At 37.9% G+C, this 24,565-nt stretch overlaps 2 protein-coding genes across 3 annotated transcripts in view; both read right to left on the minus strand.

The window, feature by feature from the left end:
- LOC131425921 (octopamine receptor Oamb) overlaps window positions 1-24,565 on the minus strand; it is a 348,159-nt gene that overhangs the window by 112,874 nt on the left and 210,720 nt on the right. For both annotated transcript variants that reach the window (XR_009229046.1, XM_058588225.1), the window contains exon 4: window positions 14,559-15,064. Coding sequence is in view for 1 of the 2 variants with exons in the window: in XM_058588225.1 (XP_058444208.1) it covers window positions 14,559-14,810 (252 nt within the window). In the remaining variant the exon portion in view is untranslated. The remainder of the gene's footprint in view (window positions 1-14,558; window positions 15,065-24,565) is intronic.
- LOC131425923 (BTB/POZ domain-containing protein 6-A-like) lies at window positions 15,162-23,755 on the minus strand. The gene is made up of 2 exons (XM_058588227.1): window positions 23,471-23,755; window positions 15,162-16,283 (listed from the first exon to the last, which is right to left on the minus strand). Exon 2 carries the CDS (start codon window positions 16,272-16,274, stop codon window positions 15,183-15,185), a length of 1,092 nt encoding a protein of 363 aa, XP_058444210.1. The 5' UTR covers window positions 16,275-16,283; window positions 23,471-23,755; the 3' UTR covers window positions 15,162-15,182.

Consider the following 24,565-nt stretch of genomic DNA (forward strand, 5'->3'; position numbering starts at 1 on the left):
TTCAAACAAAACCAAACGGCTCAGTAAAATTTTATTCGCAAAGAGCGGTGTTTGTGTTTTATTTTATCTCATTATTCGCTGAAGACAGTTTGTCTTTCTTTTCTTTTTACTCGTCAAATCTGCCATCTCAAGAGGAAAACAATTTTCGACGAACCAAGACCAAGCTGTTCTCGGAGCCAGTGACAGGTCCATGCAAAGTGGCAGCAGGCTATGACGAACACAACAATAAAACAGATTAAACTTAGCAACTGTGCGGAAAAAAAACTTTTCTAGTTAACAATTGTCGCTAAGTTTTTCGTATTGAGTCGAAACTGGTATAGTTTTAAGACAACGTTTGAAATTGGCTTGTTCAAAATGTAAGCAAACAAATAAAACCGCTGTGATAATCGGAATAACTAACATTTTGAGTTAACATTAATTCAGAGAAGCAAAATCGCGGAACGATTCGCACTAGAGAATTCAAATGCAGATTGAAATCTATCTCCAAGTTAACTAGATTTTCGGTGCGAATCATTTCTCAACCAACGCCGACCCATTCCATAAACCAGCCCGACATCCAGATCCGGTGGGCCATGATTTTCCCATTTCGGTTTCGGTAGGAAAAACCGTTCCAGACACCGGCGCCTGGCAGATCGGAAACGATGGGAAAGGCGTTTCGGTATGCTATCTATCGCCGGGCAATAAACAAAAGAGAATAAAGGTGGGACCTTTCTCCGTATTCCAGGTCCCGGTGAAATGAGGGAGCAACGAAAAAAAAAATGAAATACTTCAGATTCCAACCGACCGGGCCGAGCTGGGCCGGACTGGGCCACCCGCCAGGTATTTGAGTGAACTGGTTCCCGAATCGAAATGTATATAATTTATTTAATGGTCCCGCTAGCTCCCAGCTCGAGTCCGCTTCTTCCTACCCACCACATCCGGTTCGGAAGTAGAGTAATCAGTGCTGGGTTAAATTCAGACTCTCTCAAGGATAGCGCCTTTATTGCTGTGAGTCTAACACGTTCTCTTTCCGTGGCGAGCTGGTTTCCATTTATCACTGGTCTGATCCTTCCCCATCCCTCCCCGTCCCATCATGGTGCCCTGGCTAACGGGAAAACTGTTAACGAGAGAACTGTGCCCGATTAGCTCTCAGACCCAGTTGAACAGTGGTAAGCTTTAAAACGGACGCGGCGGTGGAAAGAGAGACGGACTGATTGTTGTTTATGTCCAAAAGGGGTTGAACCTCTAAATTTGCCATGCGGTTTCCTTGAGCAGCAGCCACCATGGTTCTGAAAAAGCTATTAAACTCAAATGACATTTCCGAAACTGATTCGTCACTCATTCAGCTCCGAGGATTTTCCGAATGCGTTCATCACAATTCCACAAAACCAGCAACGACTTCGTCCGAGCTTAATTTCGAAATGTACGTGGGCTTTTGCATGTCTGATTCCAATTCACATTCACTCATTCCGGAACGAGAACCGACGTGACGTGGGTTGATCGGAGTAGGCTACTTGGTTTTCCTATAAACTGAACTTCCAAGTGCAAAAGCTTTACGTCAAAATCATTTAGGTGTGAGTATGTACTGACATTTGATTAAGACACCAAACCGGTTTGTCAAAAAACAGTTTCGATTTTCTTCCAACACAAAAACACAAACAGTATCAAACAAGCATAAAACCGTCATAATCCTCCTTTTAATGTCGGATCCTTTTTCCTTTTTAGTTCGGTATATTTCCAGGAATGATTTTCTTTCCTTTTTCGCCCTTCCCACTCTTGGACAGAATGAAGAAAAGCCCCAGTGACTGACCACACGCCCACCCCATTTTCATTCCTTTCGTAATAAATGCTACTTGAGCAGCAAGCACCGGCTTCGGCTATCCCGCTGGTTTGCCGGTGAGATTTCGATCGAACGAATAATGAAACCGTACCCCAGGCCAGCTGGAATATTCGTCTCATTTGACTCTGTCATCAGTAGGCGTAGGCGGTCATAGTAGGCCGCATGAATAGCACCGTCACGCGGTTTGTATTCCGAAGTTCCATGGCAACAACCATTTTTTTTCTGAATTGTGGATGATTATTCGTGCGCTAGAAGACGGTAAACGGTTGTCTATTGAAAGTATTGAATTAATCGTTTAATGTTTCTGTAAGTGAATCGTTCGGCTCGATTTCCCATAGCTAAAGGAATTTTCATAGTGCCGGCAGATTTCTACATTTGCTTTCCTTTATACGCTAATAATAAGCTCTTGGTAGATTTTGTCGTGAATATGACTGACTTTACTATGGGGCGCCTTTTCAAAATTTATCCTGTGGAAAAGTGAAAAGTTTTTGATCGTAAATATCTCTTGCTGTATCTAACGTATTAACGTAATTTTTGCTACATGCCATTGGAAATCAGATCATAACTTTGTATGACAAAATCTAAAATGGTTCACCACTCACAGCTCAGTCGACGACACGACCTGCCACTCGTCTATCAAAACTGTATCGTAAATTTAACTACCCCTCAGTAACTGGAAATGTCAAATCAAAAACGCTAGTGAATTTTTTTAAACTGGCAGCACTAGTTGATATATTTATTGATTTTGAATAACAGTCACCATAACCTTGGTTACTGCATATCGAAGGCAAGATGAATGTAAACAAAATAAATTTCAGATCGGTTATTATATTACGGAACATTTTAATGGATTTACCTGACTCGAGCGGAATGTAAAAAAAAGGGGAGTATGAGTTATGTCTTTTATAAAGCGAAGTTCAAAATTCAGATCTTGACTTGAAACCGTTGTGTGAGAAGGAAGATATGGAAATGACCGACAACGAGCTGAGCGAGGCTAGTGCTCTGCGGTACCTGTATAACGTACGGTAAAATGATTTCTTTGTGGAATTCCACTAGTAATCCTCGAATAGTGGCCAACAAGGTGAAATACTGTTTCCACTTCTGCGCAATCAACCGACACAAAACAATTTTGGCACCGGTATATTACACCAAATCCTACTGCCCAGAAAAGCTAGCAGTTGAAGTGTACGGATGAATCACTGGAAGCAGATCATTGTCCTCGTTCGTTGGTTTCATCCTTAGTTTCGATTAAATTCCGAAATAGTTCGAGTTCATTTAAATCCATTTCTGCCTAATTTGGACAAAGTTTAACACTAATAGAACTATTCCACCGCTTTCAAAACATGTTTATTTGTTTTGGGGTTCCTTGGTAACTAGTCCATAGAAACTTAAACAGTGTTGCTCGAGAAGATTATTTTTATCATTTACAAGGGGTCGCTAGATTTGTGGTAACTGGCGGTGAATCGTTAGCGAACAGTTTTAATGCTGATTTTTCTTCGAAGTGCCTGGTCGTGTCGTCGGCTCAGTGGTACAATAGAAGGATTTATATAATCAAACCACCAATAGAATCGAAGTTTGTCAACTTGAACGTTTATTGCAATAACATTGAAGTGTTTCAATAGTACACTTTTGAAAAATCGGTCTGATTTGACCCACACACTTAAAACCATTTCTTGAGCTCGGCATAATAAAATGCCGAAACTGATCAGCAACACGTAAATTTGCTGATTGCTCTGTAATCAATACGCATGTTTCAGAACTTCGTTAAATGCATTCACTGATATTTCGGTAAAATGCTAAACTTTGCCGAAATTTGGCATAATTGCTTGCTGAATTTATCAGTAAACAACAGATATGCCGACATCAGCAGAGACGTTTGCCGAGATTTCGGAATATGCGCTAGGTGTTGCCGAGATTCAGCACGACAGCTGTCATTTATTGCCGCGTTACATTTTCGCTTCGCATTGTGCGATTATTTTCTAATGAAATTCTCGAGTTAAAAAATGGATAATCTTCGAAGAAGCGTGGAACCACTTGCAAGTAGAAATCTATCTATATATATAAAAATGCAGAGATCATTCTTTGTAATCGCATCACGTAAGAACGGATGGACGGATTAAGATGTTTTTTTTTTGTTTGATCAGTTTTTACCCTCACCGGGTTCGTACATCAAAAAAATTAGAAAAACTTACCGGAAAAGTGGGAAAAACCAATAAAATTATTTTGTATGGACAATGGAATTTTCCACTGAAAAAGTCGCCAATGATTGCTAGATCTACAATTGATGTTTGGCGCGCAAGGAGATACTCAGTATTTCGCCGTTGAAGAAAAGAATACTAGATCTTTGGAAAATCGTTTGGCGCGCAACGAGTAGATTTGGGTGGAGATTTTATATGCATGATTGATTCGTCATTTGGAAACACGTGCTTAATAGGACATCAAAATCATTACTTGCCAAATGACTGTGCTATACCGTAAACAGAAACACAAGTTCTAACGTCATTTACCAGTAGATGTAGTTAGATGAATTATGTGGGCCATCGTGGGCGTGAGTTGAACAAATCAAATTATGTAACGATTTTTTACGTATCAATGATAGGATTCTGCTGTTGAAATAATGAGTTCAGATGAAAATATTTTCCTTGCATTTAGCATGCTGAAGTTTGTTCAGCCGATTCGGGTGAGTTTTCAAGAGTGGTTTCACTTCAAAACGGATGGTATTCATGACATTTGTAAGCTGCTTAAGCCAAATCATTTCATTTTCCGAACTTTGGATTATTTGACGAATTACCATATGGGAATCGTGAATATCATATCTGAAGGAGAAATCGTGGCATGTAAGAACCATTAGTTGTGAGATCTGCTGTTTTATACATTGGCTTTAACGATAAGAAGAATACTGGTATAATCACTCTTCATGTTCACTCCGCTAAAACAGAATATTGATTCTCAGGATTGAATACTAAGCAAACCGATGTGGTGGCTCGACGAATGAGAGGCCTTTTGATACAATTCTTGAACGAATATAGCGTTCAAGTCAAAGTTAATGGACACAATATTTAATAAAAGGGTAATTTGAACTTTCGAATGTCCAAGTATTTTTCATTTTATCGCTAATTCGTTGATCGAAAATTGATCCTGTCATTATCTTGCTACGAACATTCATCAAACATGACTAAGTAATATCAGTAGCGGTGAAGTAGGTTATGAACAACCGTTCAAAATTAGTTTATTACTTTCGATAATCCCTAAGGATTTGCTATTAAATTTTAAACGTCATCAGTACAAATAAGTCTTAATATTCAATGATAAACAACAATCCCCGAGGGCTGCTTTTGGAAATTTGTGGGGTCAATTTAAAGTAATTATCTTGGTCATCTCTTTTTCATCCATCTGTTAATATATTTATTTGTTTATTTAGGAGCAAGGGAAAAGCCTGCTGGAGCTGAGATTTTGGTTCTCTTTCTCCAGCAGGCATAAAACCTTCTAATCTTTTGTATCAACAAATAACATTTGACCAAATGATACATAACGAAATCTTAAATTACCCTCTTTTAAACTACAAAGCTAACTAACAACGATTCATATTGACTAATTATCCTAATAAAACTACCGGGAAAATATTCGGAGAAAACGGGTTTTAATGGCGTTACGAGATAAATTGAAATTAAATCCATCAGAGCAAGTATTGAATACGCGACATATACTCGAAAACGGTTCAATGAACCCATAGTTAGTTCTAGCACGAGGAATTCTGAGAAAGGGATTAAACCGCAAATTACGCCGAAGAATGTCAAAACTTAGCTGTTGTAGGAGATCTGCACTATCAATTCGAGATTGGATGAGGTCCGCGACGAAAACAGCTTTTTGTGTATCACGGCGGACAGATAGCAAATCGAAGTGTATGAGTCTACAACGATTTTCGTAGCTTGGAAGATTAAATGGATCCCTCCAGGGCAGGCGACGCAAAGCACAACGAATGAACTTGTACTGAACAGTTTCAATGCGTAGCTTATCTGTTTGATAATATGGTGCCCAAACAACAACAGCATACTCGCGAACTAGAGCGCAATATAACGATTTCAGGCAGTATATGTTATTGAAATTTTTTGAGATGCGAAAGATGAATCCTAGCATCTTTAATGCTTTAGAGAGGGTATATTGTATGTGATCTTTGAAACTAAGTTTTGAATCCAATAGCACTCCTAGATTCCTAATTGATGTCTCCCGTTTTAGTACAGCTTGCGAAATAGTGTAATCATACATGATCGTGGTTCGTTTACGAGAGAAGGAGATAACGAAGCATTTGAAGGCGTTAATAACCATTCTGTTGACGTTGCACCAGTTAGAAAATACATCCAACTGTGACTGCAAGAAGTTTGAGTCTTTCAGATATTTGATGAGATGAAACAGTTTGAAATCGTCGGCGAATGATAGCTTCATGCATTGCAATGCGAAATTCAGATCATTTAGATATAGCAGAAATATGAATGGTCCTAGATGGCTTCCCTGAGGAACACCAGAGCTCACGATGAATGATGGAGTAACGCAGTCGCCAATTCTCACGGTCATACTACGACCAGTCAGATATGATTCAATCCAATCCATCATCCCACATGTCAAATCTTTAGTTTGAGAGAGATCTACAATCTCTGTTTAATACACTGACTCGAAGGATGAGATGGCAAACGGTGCATTTGTTTAGTTTTTGCGTAACAAAAAGCATTGAACATATCCACAATAATTCTTGATGATATTTCTTCTTCGGGAAGAAGTTATTGTGTTGGATATGAATTTGCCGTAATTCGTTTATTGTAAGCCAAGTAATCAGTAAAATAATGGAAAGAAACATTAACGTTTGGCAACTCTGCTGTTCGAAAACACAAATTTGAAAAAATAATTTCAGGCGAGACGAAGTTCGACGGGTCAGCTAGTATTGAATAAATATAGTGACATGTTTCGCTTTATAAAAAGCGACTTTATCAGAGCACTCGCGATTATAAGTGAAAAACTCCCAACACGGGGCTCAAAGCGTCCTCGAAACAAAACTTTGGGGGATATGCGAAAAAACAACCCAATGCATGGAATAATTCAATTGATCAAAGTAAGTTTATTTTTTGAACAATACCGTATATGCATAATTAAATACTGAACATTTTTGTAAGCCAAAAATCAATATATATTTTTATTTTCATATTTCCAGCTCAACTCAAGATGGCCGCATCTGGAAACGCCGCTTTTTTTATGCTACATGTTTTCAGGTAGAGGCTTTAAGCACTACTGGCAACAAATTTGTAAGCCTCCTTTAAGTGTTAATAAAATGAATTTTTGATCCTGAATGGCGTGTTTATAATGTTGAGAAATTACAAACAAAATTAATTGACTAGATTTTTAATTACTGATGATTCGGTAATTTATTTTTTTCATTTTTTCATTTTATTGGATTGCCGAATATTCAGTGAACGTTTCACTGAGCAAACAGTAAATCTTATGCTGACGATTTCGGCAATATTTGACGTTTGTCAAATTTGAGGGTGCCGAGACGCTCAGTAATTTTATTTTTGCCGAGATGATTGCGGATTACTCGGCTGTGCGAATCTCGGCATTTTTTTGCCGAGACTCAGCTAAAAAATTTAAGTGTGCATGTCAGAACCAGCCAATCAGAACGTGTTCTGAGGAAGAGAACAAAATATCTGCTGCTGCATCGATATAAAAGATGAATATTCCACCCTTTTTGCATGATTTTCTAAGCAACGCTTGTCGAAGCGAAACATACGGGAGAGCACCATCGAAGACCTCACGCTTTTGGAATGAAGCGAGCGCCGAACAGCAGAATTGTGCCGAAGAACAGTCGTAGCCGGGCACAGAGCAAAACCACACCGAAACCCTGCCAGTGGAATTTGTCAGTCATCATGCACCCACTAATGCCGCCCGAAATGGATAGTTTCATCTTCTTTGGAATCCAATTGGAAATCAAAATGAGTTCCTAGTCAAATTTCGGACGAGTTTACCGAGTGTACACGCCAAGAGCCATCTCAGTTCTGTCTAAATTCAGATCCTCGTGACGATTCAAGGCTCTTTTCAGTCCCACTGATCGCCATTAAGAATTAATTGAATTTTCTCCATCTTCTACCAAAAGCATCAGATTCATCAAAATGGAAGTTGAAAATAGTTTATGTCGTCACTAGCACATTCAATTACGATTGGTAACGCTCTCACGTAATGCGGGAATAAAAGTATTGATGTAGAACATATCTTTATACTAGTATGGGTGTCGTTTCGAAATATGCCGTGCGATTAATCTGTATTTTATCATATTCCTCCAGAAAAATACTCCAGATTTAAATGTTGCGAAAGGAAAGAATTTCTTAACTACGCTTGGAGGCGTATTAAAAGCGTATTGCTCTCGTATTTGCTAGGAACATCAATATAGAAAGCCTATAGATATATCCCATACTTTTCATATCATAGGCCTATTGTATCATTGATCAACCCAGCGAATTAATGTTTTCTTCATAGGAAGATTATAATCGGCTGTGAACGCTATACCTACGCCAACCATATCAGTATCTCAACCACGGACAACCAGGGATGCCAGGTCATTTTTTCGAAAATTTGTGATCAAACCAAAAACCTGTCTGTGAAAACCTGTGCACATTTCCCGTACCATAATAGCTGATCGGAATCGTTTTGGTGAGCTAAACAAAAGGTCTTACTATCAACCTTTACCTGTACCGTTTTACTCAACCGCTCTGTACTTTTTGGTGCTAAACTGTGATCGATTTCAAAAATCTGTGATTAATTTCGGAATCTGTGAAAATCTGTGCCATTTTTAAAATCTGTGCATAAAGTTGAAAATCTGTGAAACACAGATTAATCTGTGAACCTGGCATCCCTGTGGACAACTGCGGAAAGATTTGTAAAAATTACTTCGCAATATCAGACCCTGTCAGCTTGGAGCGAAATCAATCTTCAGTTCAGCAACGCCATCGCACGGCATCACATTCAACATATCATGTCAATTGTATGGATGCGCAGCCCTGCTATTTTGGCGCGCACGAATTTGACATTTATCTCCCCTACTTCTATGTATGAGATTCGATGCGGATTCTCCTGAGGGCGACATGCTCGCAAAAAAGGATGTTGCCAATGATTTGTTCGGGAAATGTGAGTGCTGGATATCTTGTTAATATGATGTCTTTGGCAATATTTAATTCTGTGTCAGAATGTCTCATGTAACTTATGCGTACTTTAATGTATGTGCAGGTCTCTGAATTACCCACCCGCCATTTTGTTTACTTTCTCTTCTATTAATTAGGGTAACAGAGATATTTTGGCCACTTCATATATTTTGGCAAACAAACAAACTTTATCGATTTCATCAGATTTTATCGATGTTAATTAACTCATGTTGCATCAATTTGAAGCTAATCACATTAAATTACCTATTGCGGAAGGGGTTTTCAAAGATATTACAACATTTGGTGGATATTTTTACAAAGTGGGCCAGAATAAAATCAATCCCGAAGTGGGCCAAAATACCTCTGTTACCCTACTGAGCCATTCCTAGGTTTACGTCTCAACTCTTCGTATGGAACGTTACCTGGAACCTTTGACTTTCGGTAAGTACTGGGAAAGTAATGAAAATCTGTATAACTGCATCACAATGAGTAAGTAAACAAAGGGGAGTTGTCACTTGCCTACACTGAAATGAAAATCTTACTTATATTCATCAGATTTGTCATATGAATCGTATGCAGAATATAATTTATAGAAGTTATATGGAAACTCATAATCATTATTTAAAGTGTACGTTAAATCTAAATAGACGTTACCATAATGAAAGTTATAAGAATATTCTATATAATGTATATTGAAATCCGATGAAACCTAACTCGTTACATAATTTATATTCATTGGATGTGTCTTATGAATCGTACGCAGATGGTATTTCACAAAAGACATATGACAACTTATGACCTTTAATGGAGCTCTACATAAAATCTAAATGATGTTCAATAAATTTTATATCTTCATAATCTTTATGATATTGATAAACATACCATATACAAGTTATGCGAAAATTCGATAAAACTTAAGCCAATATAATTTTAATATTCATTACATTTTGCTATTAATCGCATGCTGATTATGTTTAATAAAAGTCACGTGAAAACTTATAATTTTCATTGGAAGCGTACATAAAATCTGCAACAAGGAAGAAAACGAGACAGCTGAAGAAAATAACAAATAGAGTTTGTTTTCACAGAAGAATAGTTGTGAATCGCACTGCTTGAAGCTAAAGAAAGAGTTGTGTCCTCGATTATCGTCGACTGCTCTAGACAGTTTTTTAGGAAGTTCTGTTATTTGAAATCGCTGACAAGACAGCTCATTCAACTTCGTTCAAGGATATGCCCCTGAAATAAATATCCGGTAGTTTCCAATTATCAGCTTTTCGGAGTGCATCTGATTCGTCTGGTGACAGTAAATATCCGATGAAATCAGCCAGTCCCAAAGAAGTAAGTGTAGTTGAAATATTAAAACAATATTTTATTATGAAACTCTTTTTATACGAAAAATATAAGAATATGTTTTTGATAAGACAATTATGTTTATTGTTGTTTTTGATTCCCTTAAGCACCATAATCCCAGTATTTTTTTTCAATTTGAATCTTATATGTATCAGCACTCTAATAAAATGGAACATTATTACAAAATTCCCTGGAACCGAAACGCTGACAGAAAATATATAAGATACAGCTAGTTTTACGAGTTGTTTTTCCAAATCAACAGTAATATTTTACTGCTTATGACGGTATTATATTTACGAATTACTTGTAAGCAGGGTTGCCACATTTAAATCTGCATTTTTCAGAAGAAAAATCTGAATCTGTATCGGCAGCTCAAAAACCTGGAAATCTGCATATAGAAGTGATAAGAAATCGAAGTACAACGGAATGAAAAAGTCTTTAGAACCCAAATTTAAAGAAACTAAAACTTTTCTTAGTCTGAATTTCATGATTTTGCAGTTGAAAAAAAAAAAAACGCTGGAAGTTGTTTTTGCGTTGGAGCCTCTCGAAGAATGATTTGACGAAAAACTTTCAAAATCCAATCTGAAAGTGAAACTTAATCTGATTGATCAATTGGCAATCTTTCTTCTTTACTACCTTACGTTATGGCTGAGGCCATCCTCTTTTCAGCTTATCAGAAGCAATTTTTGAAAGCATAAGCAATTACGCTACACTAGTGGTAAATAAAAGTAAGCATAAAAAGCAAAGTCTTGGCATTATATTGCTGTGGTGGAATTTGGCCTTTCTGTTTCAACAGACTTCGCAGCCGATTCTTATTGTACAGAATTATTGCATGGCTAGTACTATGGATCCTACTGACACTAAGAATCCTTCCAGGTCGGGGCTCGAACAGACGACAGCTGGCTTGTAAGACCAGCGTCCTATGCATTGAACCGCCAACCCGGGACAAGTAAGCATAAATAAATCTTTATTAGCAGATAGAACATCTACGTTTACTGTCCTTAACATACTCTTTTATATTTAGATTTATCCTCTTTTTAGATTTAACACACAATCAGGATAATGTTTTCACTTTGAAAAAATAATCAATACCTTTATTTAATATATTTTAACTTGATCTTTATTCAATTTTTAATCCACGCTATCAAAAATCTGTACAAATCTGTATTTTATGCCAAAAATCTGTAATCTGCATATACAGAATCTTGGTCACAAATTTATCTGAAAAATCTGTAAAATGCAGATTGCAACCCTGCTTGTAAGTTTTACGGAACGTCGACATTGAATGTCGACTAGTCCGCATAATTTTGACAGATTTATGTTCAGTGCTACTCTACCTAAAATTCAACATATGAAATTTTGAACTGATTACCAAGACTGCTGCTTTACCGACACCATAAAAATTATTTTCACCGACATTCGTAAAAATTAATTGATGTGTATGAAATACAATTTCGCTCGAAAATTTAGTGCAGATTTTCGGTTGATTTTTCAAATGGGCAAGTATGAGCAAATGACCGTTTCTCTTTTGATTATTGTGACGTGATTAGAAAGTTTTTCTCGACTTTCATAATTCTGTTTGGAAGTCGAAAGTTTCTGGTTTCGTTTTATACAAAGAGTTGAGTGATAAACTTGAAAATCGCTTTTGAAAAATCAACCGACAATTGTTTAATTTCTGGCTACTGTACAAACAATGCATTACTCAGTAAATGGATAGATTTTACCCAAACTAGAGATGGGTAATTCGCTCCTAAGCTGTTCCAGTGAACTGAATCATCAAAGTGAGCGGTTAGCTCACAGCTCTTTTTAAAAGAACCGCAGCTCACCAGTTCACTCATTTGCTACCCAGTTCACCCAGTTCTGCTCTCGAAGAGCGAGTTATAAACGACAATGTGCATGAGCTTTCGTTTATTCTTCCAAATGTGCATCTATCTTTCTTTAACAGAATGAATGAAACATTTCCAGTACGAAATCTTACCTTTCACTCAGTAGGCTAAGGGATTCCACTTTTGCACTTTTTCTACAAAAGTGACATAATAATGTTTCGCAGGTTTTTGCTAATATGACAATTTATTAAAAAATTTTCGACTATTATCGCATTAAATAAAAACAAATTAGTTCGCATAGTATTGTTCTCTGTTTCAATTTCGATCATGCATATGAAAGAAAAACGGTGTTCAAAATTACCCTTCAGTTCAATCTATATAAGCTGATAAGCTGCTACATTGAATCGAGTGAGCTTGATCGGTTCGGATATGAGCTGTTTCGCACACCTCTAACCCAAACATCGTTTTCAGTGGAAGAATTCAAAATTGAGTAACCAAGGAATTACTCGAAATTTGAGCCGTTCCAATTTTTCTGCAGATGAGTAGGATCTCACTGGTTTCTGAATAACTTGATCCCGCCAGGCTTTTTGGCTACCTGGGCAGCCATGGCCACCAGACGGCTACCAAAATTGAATCAGTGACTACTGTCAAATACAATTTGCCAAAACATAGTCCCCTGTATCTTAGTTAGCCGAGTGTTCTTATCTTTTCACCTGGTAGCGGTGAGGCAGTCAGCCATCTAGCATCCATGCATATGCGGGATTAGGCGTGCACAATCAGTGATGCCAGTTCTACCCTTTTCAAAATTCGCACTGTGGAAGAATGGGTAAAACTTAGTCGTGAATACCTCGAGTTGTACTAAACACAACAGAATTCGGACTTGGATCGGTTCGGAATCGGTTGTTGCATCTGGTTCGAAATCCATTCGGAAAGCATACTGAATTCCGTACCAAATTCTAGACGGGTTAGCTGGACTTCTTTCTTCATACTGGCAGAAATAGGATCAGCATTTTATGATGAAATGATTTATGATCATTTCATGGTCGTGGTGAGGAACTTCAATTAGCAGCAAAAAAAGAACGTCTTCGAGGAGTAAAGCATCATTTGGACTGGATTCGGGAACAGAATTCTAAAACTGAATTTTAAAACTGAATTCAAAATTTGGATTCTGGTCCATCACAATTCAAAACTGAATTCAAGGTTTTAGTTTCAGAATGTACTTCTAGAATACAGGTTCAAAAGTAAGAACAGAGACTCTGGAACTGAATCCTGGTTTCAGATTCTGGAACTAGGTTCTTGACTAGATTTTGAAATTGCATTTAGTGCCTTAATTTAAATTCGGAATTCTTATCCAGAATTCAAATTCATGAATCAACTTCAGAATTCTATATTCTGGAACTGAATTCAGCTCCGTATTTCAGGTTCGAAACTCAGTTCTAACATTAAATTCGGAGCATTGGATTCTGAAAATGAGTTTTGTTCCCGAATAATGAAACTAAATTCTTGTGAAGTGGAATCCGTACCATGTTCCGAATTTAGTACTATTAATTTTATAAAAGTTTCATTTGCTGAACTTTCGGTAGAATAGCAATGAGCATAAATATGTCAAAACTATACGGACTTGTTCATCATTCAATGCCAACATTCCGTAAAATTTACAAGTAGTTCGTAAATATAATACCGCCATAAGCAGTAGAATATTACTGCTTATTTGGAAACCCAATTTCTGAATGCCCAGAATTCAGTTGTAGAAACAAAAATGTACTCTACATTTGTAAACAATTCGGGAAGCGAAGCAAAATTCACACAATCCATCAACTAGTACGAACGGATTATTTATACTCGGTAGTGTGAAAGAAGCACATCAGTTTTATTCTTATTCTCGTCTTCCAGTTATGTCTTTGATATTATTCACCCGCCATTTTTAATTTCTGCAGAATTTTGCTGATTTAGTGAGCCAAAACACAGTCTGTCTTCAAAAATACTCAGATATCTGTACAAAACAGATTTACAGACAAATCTACAAGTCTGGCATTTCTGTCGTGTAGTCGTCAAGCCCTGTCAATTGACAGATCCAAAGCGGACATAACCATTGTGAGTAGAGTGCCTATAAGTAGAGTGACGAGAGCTGTTTGTTTAGAAGACTGTCAACACTTCGGATCAAATGTTTTGAGTTGTTACTAACATTACGGTTGAGATATCGTCACAGCAGAGGCTCACAGGCACTTAAATTGCGAGAATATCAATTCGCCCATTGGGAAATTTCGGATCTTCTAGAACAGTGAACTCTCAATCTCCCCAAACAAAACGTCGTAAGAACCCACGGTATGCTCTGATCGCCCAATTCCCTCCATCTACATTTTCGCTGTGAAACAAACTCACCTTGAACACCTCCCAGGTGGCCGAAAACGGCAATACAGCTAATCCGACTAGCAAATCGGCAACGGCTAGACTAACGATGAAAAAATTGGTAACAGTCCTAAGCTTAGGCGAACTGGTGACGGCGGCCACGACGAGCGTGTTGCCGACGATGACCAGAACGTCGATAAAGATCAGAATGGCCAGCAGCAGGATCTTCCTCGGTTCGGTCCACTCGACCGACGCGAACAGGCTGGCACACTCGGACGCGTTCATCCTGCGTGCACCGGGGCGTGTACTGCGCTTTACTGGTTTTCCTGACGCTCTCTAAATGTAACGTTAACAAAGACTACTTAGAGGAGTACGTTGGTTTTTTTTTGTTTTGTTTTGTTTTCAGGCTATCAACGTCAGTTTGTTCTACGGGCGGCGTAAGGATTTTTGCGGCCGAGGATGACACCGGGCGACACCAATTCTTGTGCTTGTGGATGTTGTTCGACTTTTCGGAATGCCGATCAGTGGCTGATGATCTTCTGGAAAGAAAGGATAGAACAGAAAAATGCGCATTAGAAAACCGATCACTAAACTGACAAAAAAATCACAATAAAAAAAACAGTTTGTTTTCAGTTATCGAAATTTTATTCCCCTATTTTAACACACTCGGTAATGAAAACGCGCGATCGGACAAATAACGTCAGCGCCGTACGACTTTTCCCGTATCGCCAGCTCGATCCGATCGTGGAATACCTTGGCATTACGAATCCCGAATGGTTTCAGCGATGGAGAAAATCTGACCGATACCCAATAAATGCACTGAGGATTGAGTGTGAATTTACCGAATAACAAATCGGCCACATTGATGGTTGCTGTATTGGTAGGATTTTCATGGCGAAACATACGTTCCACTAGCTGTAGATTGGCCTGTCCGATGCTCAACTCAACGACGATGGACGTGGCCGGTGATCTGATGAACACTCCAACACCAAACAGATCGATATCCAAGTCGGATGTGACAGAGAACGAAAAGCTGGTCGAATTTCGTTCGGTTGGGGTCCCGAAAACCAGTAGCTGCTCGCACCCGTAGGATCTCTTAATTCCGTGGACGAGGGCCTTCAGGTCTTCGGTGTTGTCGGTTTTGTGAAAGGATTTCCAAGTTTCGAGAAGTTGTAATAATTGCACCTCGGTACAGTTAATAGAGCGGCCACTGAGGATCAGTCGAAGTGATTCATGATCGATCAACATGAAGAAGTCTTCGTGGTCAAAGCAGAAAATAAGATTGTCCCAAATGATGGAAAGACATCGTCTGTCGACGACATCAAAGCCGTAGGTGCGATTTTGAGTGAACCTTTGTAGGACATTACTCAAATCGGTGGTTTCCGCGAGGAAGTCACCTACGGCAGCCACAACCTGGTTCAGGAGATATTTCGTGCCGTGAGTGTAGACATCGTGGACAGTTTCGGGTGACAAATTAATTTTTCCTCGGTAGAGATATCGTAATATTTCCAGGAAAATCTCCGGTTCGACATCTTCCAGGCAAACATCAGATCCCGTTGACTCACGAAAGCATCCGCCGAACATTGCCCGGAAATACTCGGAACAATCGGACAGAAACCGACGGTGGGCGTAGATTGGCGTTCGTTGACTGCCAACCAAAAATGTCACGTCCGAACTGGAGCCGTCGTTGAACGGTAGGTTCGATCTTTCCTTTGGCTTTCCATGGCGCTCCGGTTCCGTAGTTGACATGCTGTTCTGCTGTCGAGTGTAATGGAATGAAAGGAAGAGACGGTGATAGAACTTTGAAAGCACAATAAATGTTGTTATTTTTGTTGAGTTTTCTTCGCATCTTCTTCTATTAAACTGCATCAAGTTCCAGATTTTCTTTACTTTTTCCTTTAATGATTACTCAGGCATTCCTGCATCAAATTATCAAATGTTTATCTGAGAAGAGTTGAAAATGAACCAGGACCTGACTCCAGAGGATTCGGGATCTAAATTCAGGATCCCAACATTGAATCTGGATTCTAAATCTGAATTCTGGACTTGGGTTCTTGGCCTGATATCAGAACCTGAAATCTGGACCGGGATCTGTAACCTAATACTAAAAGTTTCTGGACGGAAATTAGGATCTAGATTTTGCGAGGGATTCTGGACCTGAATTCAGCGCGTGAATCCTGTACCGAAATTCTTAACCTGTATTTCGCAAATGGATCCAGATCTACATTTTACATCTGCATTCTGAATCTGAGTTCTGTATCTCGATTCTAAATATAGGATTTGGAATAATTCCAATGCTTGGTTGTTTGGCCTGGAAGTTGGAATCAGGGATTTTAATTCTGGACTTGAATTTTTGGCCATGATTCTGGATCTGAATTCATTCCAGCATTCTTGATCTTGAATGAATTCTGAGCCTTGATATCAATTCAGAACTCGGATTCTGGACCTGGATTCAGGGTGTCATGATTCTAGAAATGGATTCTGGACCTGGATTCTACTCATAACTCTGGAATTATTAGTTATGATCCTTAATTCGGTACCAGCATTCTTGATCTAAATTGTGAATGTTGATTCTGGAACTGGATTCTAATTCTAAATAGCGATATTCGACTCTGAATCTAAATACAGGGCTCGTATTCTGGATCTGGAGACTAGACCCGAATTGTGAACCTAATTTTTGATCAGAATTCAGGATCTCGATTCTGAGCCGGGATACTGAATCTATATTCGAGACCTGTATTCTGATCCAGCATTCTGGACCTGGATCGTAATTCTGTACCTGGACCAGAGTTTCAAGTATGGATTTCGAACCTGACTCCTTGAACGTTTCTTCATGATCTGAATTCTGAACCTGATTAACATACCTGCAGGATCCTAACTTTGAATCTAGATTCTTGATCTGAATGCTGAACCAGGTTTTGGACCGAAAATTAGGATCTGGATTGTGAGGTGGGATTCTGGATCTGCATTCAGACTGTGAATGTTGGAAATGGATTCTGAACCTTATTCTGGGTCTGGATTGTAGGCCTAAATTCTGAGTTTGAATTCTGAAACTTGGTTGTTTGGAAAGGAATCTGGGCCAGAATTGAATTCTGGGTCATGATTTTGAACCTGATTCCTTGAACCTTGATTCATGACCTGAGCTCTGAACCTGAATACAGGATCCAAGCTTTGAACTTTGAAACTATATTTGAATTCTGGAGTTGAATCCTGGACCAGATTTCTAAACCTGAGTACTGAGCCAGGTTTCTGCGCCGGAATTAGATCTGGACTTAGAAGCGGGATTCTAAACCTGAATTCAGGGCGTGAAATTTGAACTTGTATTCTGGGCCACGATTCTGGACCTGAACTCCGATCCTAAATTCTGGACCTGATCTAGATCCTGAACCTAAGTCGGAATTTTGGATCCTAATTAGGGACCTACATCAGAAACAGGACTTGAATTCTGGGTTTAGAATCTGAATCTGAACTCTGGGCCTAAATTCCGAACCAGGATTCTTAACCTGAATATTGTTTCTGATTTAGAAACTGGATTATAGAAATGAATCTGGATGTGGATCCTACATCTGAATTCTGGACCTGAGTTTTGTACTTGGATTCTGAATCGGGATTCTGTACCTGAATTATATACCAAGATTCTGAGTGTTGTGGCTGGGATTTTGGATCGAAATTCGGGACTTGACTCTGGATTTGAATTCTGGGCCATGATTCTGAACCTGAATTTGAAACCTACATTCTTGATCTGAATTCTGAACCTTGATTCTGGAGCTGGATTCTAAACCTGAATTTTCGTAAAGCTATTCGTAAAAACAGGCCGGAAGTATGGGCCGACAACTCTTGGTTTATGCACCACGATAATGCACCGTCGCATACTACCTTGATTCTTCGTGATTTTTTCGCCTACGCAACCACCGTATTCGTCTTATTTGGCTCCGTGTGATTTCTGGCTATTCAGCAAACTCAAACGACCGCTCCGAAGAAACCGTTTTGAGTGAATTGAAGACATAAAACGTGAATTGACTTTAACAAGTGTTTCAAGGATTGGAAAAAACGTTGGCACAAGTGTATTGTGGCCGGAGAGTAGGTAGAATTTTGAAATTATGAACAAAGCCTAATTATTTTTTTCTCGCAGTAGTATCCTGTACCTTCTGAACTTGTATTCTGGACCTGAATTATGAATCTGGATAGAGAGGCACATGTTGGACCTGAATTTTAGGCCTGGATTTTTGAATTCTGGACCTGAAATCGGGACATGGATTATTGATCTGGAAAGAAAGGACCTGAACTCTGAACCGAGATTATGTACTAGAAATCAGATCTAGAATTCAGGTTGTTGGTTCAGGTTACGAGCTCAGATTCAGAATCAAGGTCCAGTTTAGAATTAATCTCCAGGCCCAGAATATAGGTTAATTATTCAGGTTCAGAATCCAGACCCATATTCAAAAAATCGATTCAAAATGCATTTCCATAATCTAGGTTCCAAAGCAGGGTTACACAAATGGTTGAATAGCAAAAGCGGTTATTCATAGCAGCAGAGATGCCAGATTTTTTCAAAGAAAAGCCTTTTCATCCTAAATGAAAAATCTGCATTCATCTGTCTTCACTAATAAATGAAATAAAATTTATTTTACTAGTGGATACTCAAAACTGATACTCCGATGAAGGTTGCACATACTAGTATCTGTGTCTGTTACCATTGTCAATTTTCACTTGGCATCTCTGAAAATTAAAGATTACCGTTTTCTCTGTATACAATACCACTGATTACATCCAGCTTCCTTTTTTGCTTTTAAACCACCGATCAACTTCCTGTCAACAACCACTTCGAAGAAATGAATTGCAACCGAACGATGTTTAGAGCAAATTCAGCAGCTGCCAGATTCATATGGGTGGTCTATAATATAACTGAAACTGAAACAAACGTATCCCCAGCAAGCCGTTTTAGTTTGATTTAGTCGAACAGTTCTACTGTCAAATTTAAAACTGGTATGCGCTGCCGTTCTATTTTTTCTATATTCGAAACACAGATAGAACGCTGCTGGGGCTACCAGTTTATTTTGTTATAAATTCTAGATTCAAATTTTAAAACTGACATAAATTATGCATCTAGAACTATAACACTCCTGAACATGCCCTTAGTCAAGTATTGCTTTTAGCACAAGACTAAAGACAGAGAAAACATTCCGTTTTCGTTTACTGTTGCGATTAGTTTGCAGTAAACATCGTGATTCCGCTTCAAAGTGAAAATTGACAGTTGGTTGCTTGATTGCATCCGAAAAGTAGGCGCATTCCAATCGCGAAATCCCGCTTGTGAGGAATTCTGGCAACCGTCAGAAGGCTGGCTGCATTCCGGCTGCTGTCAAAATCGTCCAGGCGAAATTGCGTCATTTTCTCGCCGTACGTGTCTTGTTTATTTCCTTCCTCTTTCTTTTTTTTTTTTTTTTCTTCGACTTCATTTGATATTCGTCAATCTCGCATATACGTACAAAAAACGAATCTTGAGACGAGGTAAATGAGATTGGAATATGGGTATGTTTGGTAGTGAGAAAATAATGTTATTGGCAATAATATTTTCCATGATTAATATATATGAAGGGCAATAACTTTCGTATGTATCTTTTATTGAAAAAATAAAACCAAGACGCTAAAAATGTAGAACCGATTCAAAATGGTTCTGCCAATCTTGTATGGCAAGAATCCGACAGAAAAAACCCGTTAATAACCGCTAGGCGAAATTCTCTGCCGGAAACGGTTGTTGCAATGTTGCCAGACTTTTGCCGGAATTCTGGCAGAATTTTGGTAAAAATGGATGGCAGACATAGCCAGCCGTCAGGGGGGATATCTGCCCACCGTGTACAAGTGGGATGAACTGAAAAACACGTCTCACTAAAAAATTCGTTTCATGTCGACTTTCCAGTCGACTCCGCGCAGCGCACACAGTCTGATTCAATCGGCCCCCTGTCACGACGCCATCTCACAGTGGTTTGAATCGACAAACACGTGAACTTAATTCTCTAGCTGTTAAGCCGTTGATCCGATATACATAGTTCCTTTGGAGAACTCATTCACAAAAATATACCTCGTGATTTGATCACAATAAAAAATGTGCAAAGCCTACTACGATAAAAGTTCATTTCAACAACTTTATTCCCCTAAGAGATAGAAAAATTATGTCTTCTACAAAGTTTTAGGACTTCTAAAGAGAAAAAACTTTGCCGAAGAAGCCAAAGGTCTAACGCATATAGTTTAGGATATATGAAGCATTTTCTTTTGAAACTACTTAAAATCAATTTTTTGTACATAACTTTTTTCGCAATTACTTTCAGTGTCTACTATGTTCGAGACAATTAATAAAAACGCAAAATTACACATTTTTGTTGAAGACTGTGCACGGTTTGGCTTTTTCCCTAAAAGTTATTTAACATTTGAACTTTTATATACACTAACTTTAACTACTAATAGGAAGCAGGGTCGCAGACCAAATGGCACATACATATACTTTATGGAAAGTTTAAATCAAGTAATATAATGCTACGAAGTGTGTAGCGTGGCCTTTTTAAATGGAGTGAATGAGAGAACAAAATATAGAGTGCTTTTTTGACCATTTTCTTAGGAAAAACGTACATTAGTAAAATTGTTTATCTTCATATCACGCGTTATTTGTGATATCGACCGAGTTACCTTCAGGCAAAAACTTCTGCAAGAAATTGCAGTCCAGGTATAAAAAATAGAGCATTCGTTTTTACACTTTTCTCTTCACTAAAACGACTATTTTTGGTTTATTAAAAAGAGCTTTGTAGGAAATGTTAAAACATGGGAATGTAACGTATATAACGTTGAACCACTCACGCATTTTATTGTAATATTATCATCGACCACATGCTCCAGAACACGCTCCAGCATTATCAACCAACTCTTTTGTGTTCTTAAAAATAATATGCAGCGCTGCTCTCACCAACAATGCATATTTGGAGCAGGAAATTTAATATAAAGTTACTTCACTGTGCTTCATTTTTCAATATACATTAAAAGTAAAACTAAGCGTCAATATAAATAAACGGTCATATTCATTGAAATTAATGCATTCCAATTTAGTTTTACATCGAGGATGGTTTTGAATTGAATTTTTTATTCAACTGATGTCCATTTCATAGTACTATTTATTTAGAAATCGTGTGGATTTCATTATTTTTTTTAGTGTATGGCTTAATTCATTAGAACGTATTTCGTAGAACGACATGATTTTACAAAAAGGATTCAGCCTTTCAAACAGGCTACACTTACACAGAAGACTTAAATTTAAACGATGTTTTTGAGCGTACTGGTAATGGTGTACGATATCATCCTTTAAATGAATTGGATTGGAATTAAATGAACGAATAAAGAATATTCTATTAAAAGAATAAGTAAAACCTGTCGTAATTTAATGAGCAACGTTAACATGCTTCCTTAGTTTGATCAATTGCATACAAGAATGCATCATGAAATTATATTCAATCATTACACCATTGCACCAAAGCTACACTAACGACCGATTCCAATGTTTTAACATTTCCTACAAAGCTCTTTTTAATAAACCAAAAATAGTCGTTTTAGTGAAGAGAAAAGTGTAAAAACGAATGCTCTATTTTTTATACCTGGACTGCAATTTCTTGCAGAAGTTTTTGCCTAAAGGTAACTCGGTCGATATCACAAATAACGCGTGATATGAAGATAAACAATTTTACTAATGTACGTTTTTCCTAAGAAAATGGTCAAAAAAGCACTCTATATTTTGTTCTCTCATTCACTCCATTTAAAAAGGCCACGCTACACACTTCGTAGCATTATATTACTTGATTTAAACTTTCCATAAAGTATATGTATGTGCCATTTGGTCTGCGACCCTGCTTCCTATTAGTAGTTAAAGTTAGTGTATATAAAAGTTCAAATGTTAAATAACTTTTAGGGAAAAAGCCAAACCGTGCACAGTCTTCAACAAAAATGTGTAATTTTGCGTTTTTATTAATTGTCTCGAACATAGTAGACACTGAAATTGCGAAAAAAGTTATGTACAAAAAATTGATTTTAAGTGGTTTCAAAAGAAAATACTTCATATATCCGAAACTATATGCGTTAGACCTTTGGCTTCTTCTGCAAAGTTTTTTCTCGTTAGAAATTCTAAAACTTTGTAGAAGACATCATTTTTCTATCTCTTAGGGGAATAAAGTTGTTGAAATGAACTTTTATCGTTGTAGGCTTTGCACATTTTTTATTGTGATCAAATCACGAGGTATATTTTTGTAAATGAGTTCTCCAAAGGAACTATGTATATCGGATCAACGGTTTAGCAGCTAGAGAATTAAGTTCACGTTTTTGTCGATTCAAACCACTGTGCATCTTGATGATATCAAAATCGGAACTTCAAAATCAGCTGATTGCAACGTAAACAAACAAACAGCAATACATTTGTTTTACGCGTTTACCTTGTTTAATGCACGAATTTTGGGTCGACTCTCTCACAATAACTTGTCGGTTTACCTAAAATACAGTAGACAGTGTTTTGGGACATCAAGTGGAGATAATTTTCACAATTTGAGCGTCGCGATGAGTATCAAAACATCGCAGTGTTTGGGGCTCGAAACGCGAGGGGCTCAACGTAATCGGTATACTTTCAAATGGCTGGTGCTCACATACCGGTGTCAGATGGGTGGATTCAATCAATTCGCTGAATCACACGACAAAACGCGAAAGCCACAAATACTTTCAACCGATTGCGAAATATTGCCACCTGCGGCATTCGATTCATTTTCATTCTGGCTAGGATTGTGATTGTGATTTTTGAAGAATGCGAAGAAAATTCAACTAAATATTCCAACGATTCCAAGCGGAATTGTTTACATTCTACTGTCACTGAGAAAGAACACTCACAGCACTCACAGAATAAATCAAAACGTGAAACTTACCAGGTGGACTTGAAGTAAATTCACTGACGTCTCGACCGGTCGAACGGCCGACTGTACGGGTTTTGTTTTTGACTGATTCTGTTTTGTGCGATGTTCGCTCGTGACGGATTTGGGCGAAACTACTCGAAATAGCGACGGGCAGTCGCTGTGTTATCGCAAAAAAAACGGAAGCAATCGCGCGGACGGTATCGGAACTAGAGCTGTGCGCCGCCGCGCCACGCCGCCGCCGCCGATAATTTCGACACGCCGCCAATTTAAGAAAAAGATGATCAGCGCGCCGGTTATCACATTTTAATCCTGCCGCCGATAATATTACATCAGCCAAAAAAATGATTTTATCAATGTGGAAAATTGTTTACAGTTTTCATGAAAATTCATTGAAAATTACAGTACAGTTATTTTCCTCCACTTATACTGAAAATCAGTACTACCGATGTCAACCGAAGCCAATGTCATTTGATTCAAAGCCTATTTTCTGTCTTTATTTAAAAGGTTTTGAGCTATTGGCACATTATCGGTCGCGACATCTGAAAATGAAAAATGGAACCAAGAAAAGGAGGGTTCTACCGAAAAAAATAAATAATGTTAGGTTTTTTCCGATTAACATTTTTTTTTTAGAAACCAGTGTAGTGTTGATTTCTCAGGTACTAGAATGTTTAGTGATCGAGTACCACTTATTTTGGATACTTTATTTGTTATTTCCGGGCATTTGAAAAATGGTATTGAACAAAATTTCATGATCCATTCTAAATAAACGTTAGTTTTCGCACAATAGATTAAGATCAACGTTACCAACTCAAAGTAAAAACATTTTCTTCTACTTCTACTATGACTTTTCAAATGAATTTACCCGTTTTTATAAGAAATCGTTACAAATGTGAAGTAATTAAAATTTGAATTTGTTAATTTGATATTATTTTTTATATCTGAATGAATTTGAGCGCCAAATCGATTTTATGTTAATTACATACGTACGAAAAAGATATACTTATTTTTTGAGTTGATAAAACGAGTTTTATACATGATAATTATCAACTATGTAACTATGTAGCGATTTGAAAAATAGTTCCGAATAAAACTTCATATTTCTTGCTC

This window comes from Malaya genurostris, chromosome 1 (genome assembly GCF_030247185.1).
Source record: "Malaya genurostris strain Urasoe2022 chromosome 1, Malgen_1.1, whole genome shotgun sequence".
NCBI lineage: Eukaryota > Metazoa > Arthropoda > Insecta > Diptera > Culicidae > Malaya > Malaya genurostris.

What these genes read in the sequence shown, in the direction of transcription:
- LOC131425923 (XM_058588227.1), bottom strand. Translation starts at nt 16,274, where the DNA reads ATGTCAACTACGGAACCGGAGCGCCATGGAAAGCCAAAGGAAAGATCG.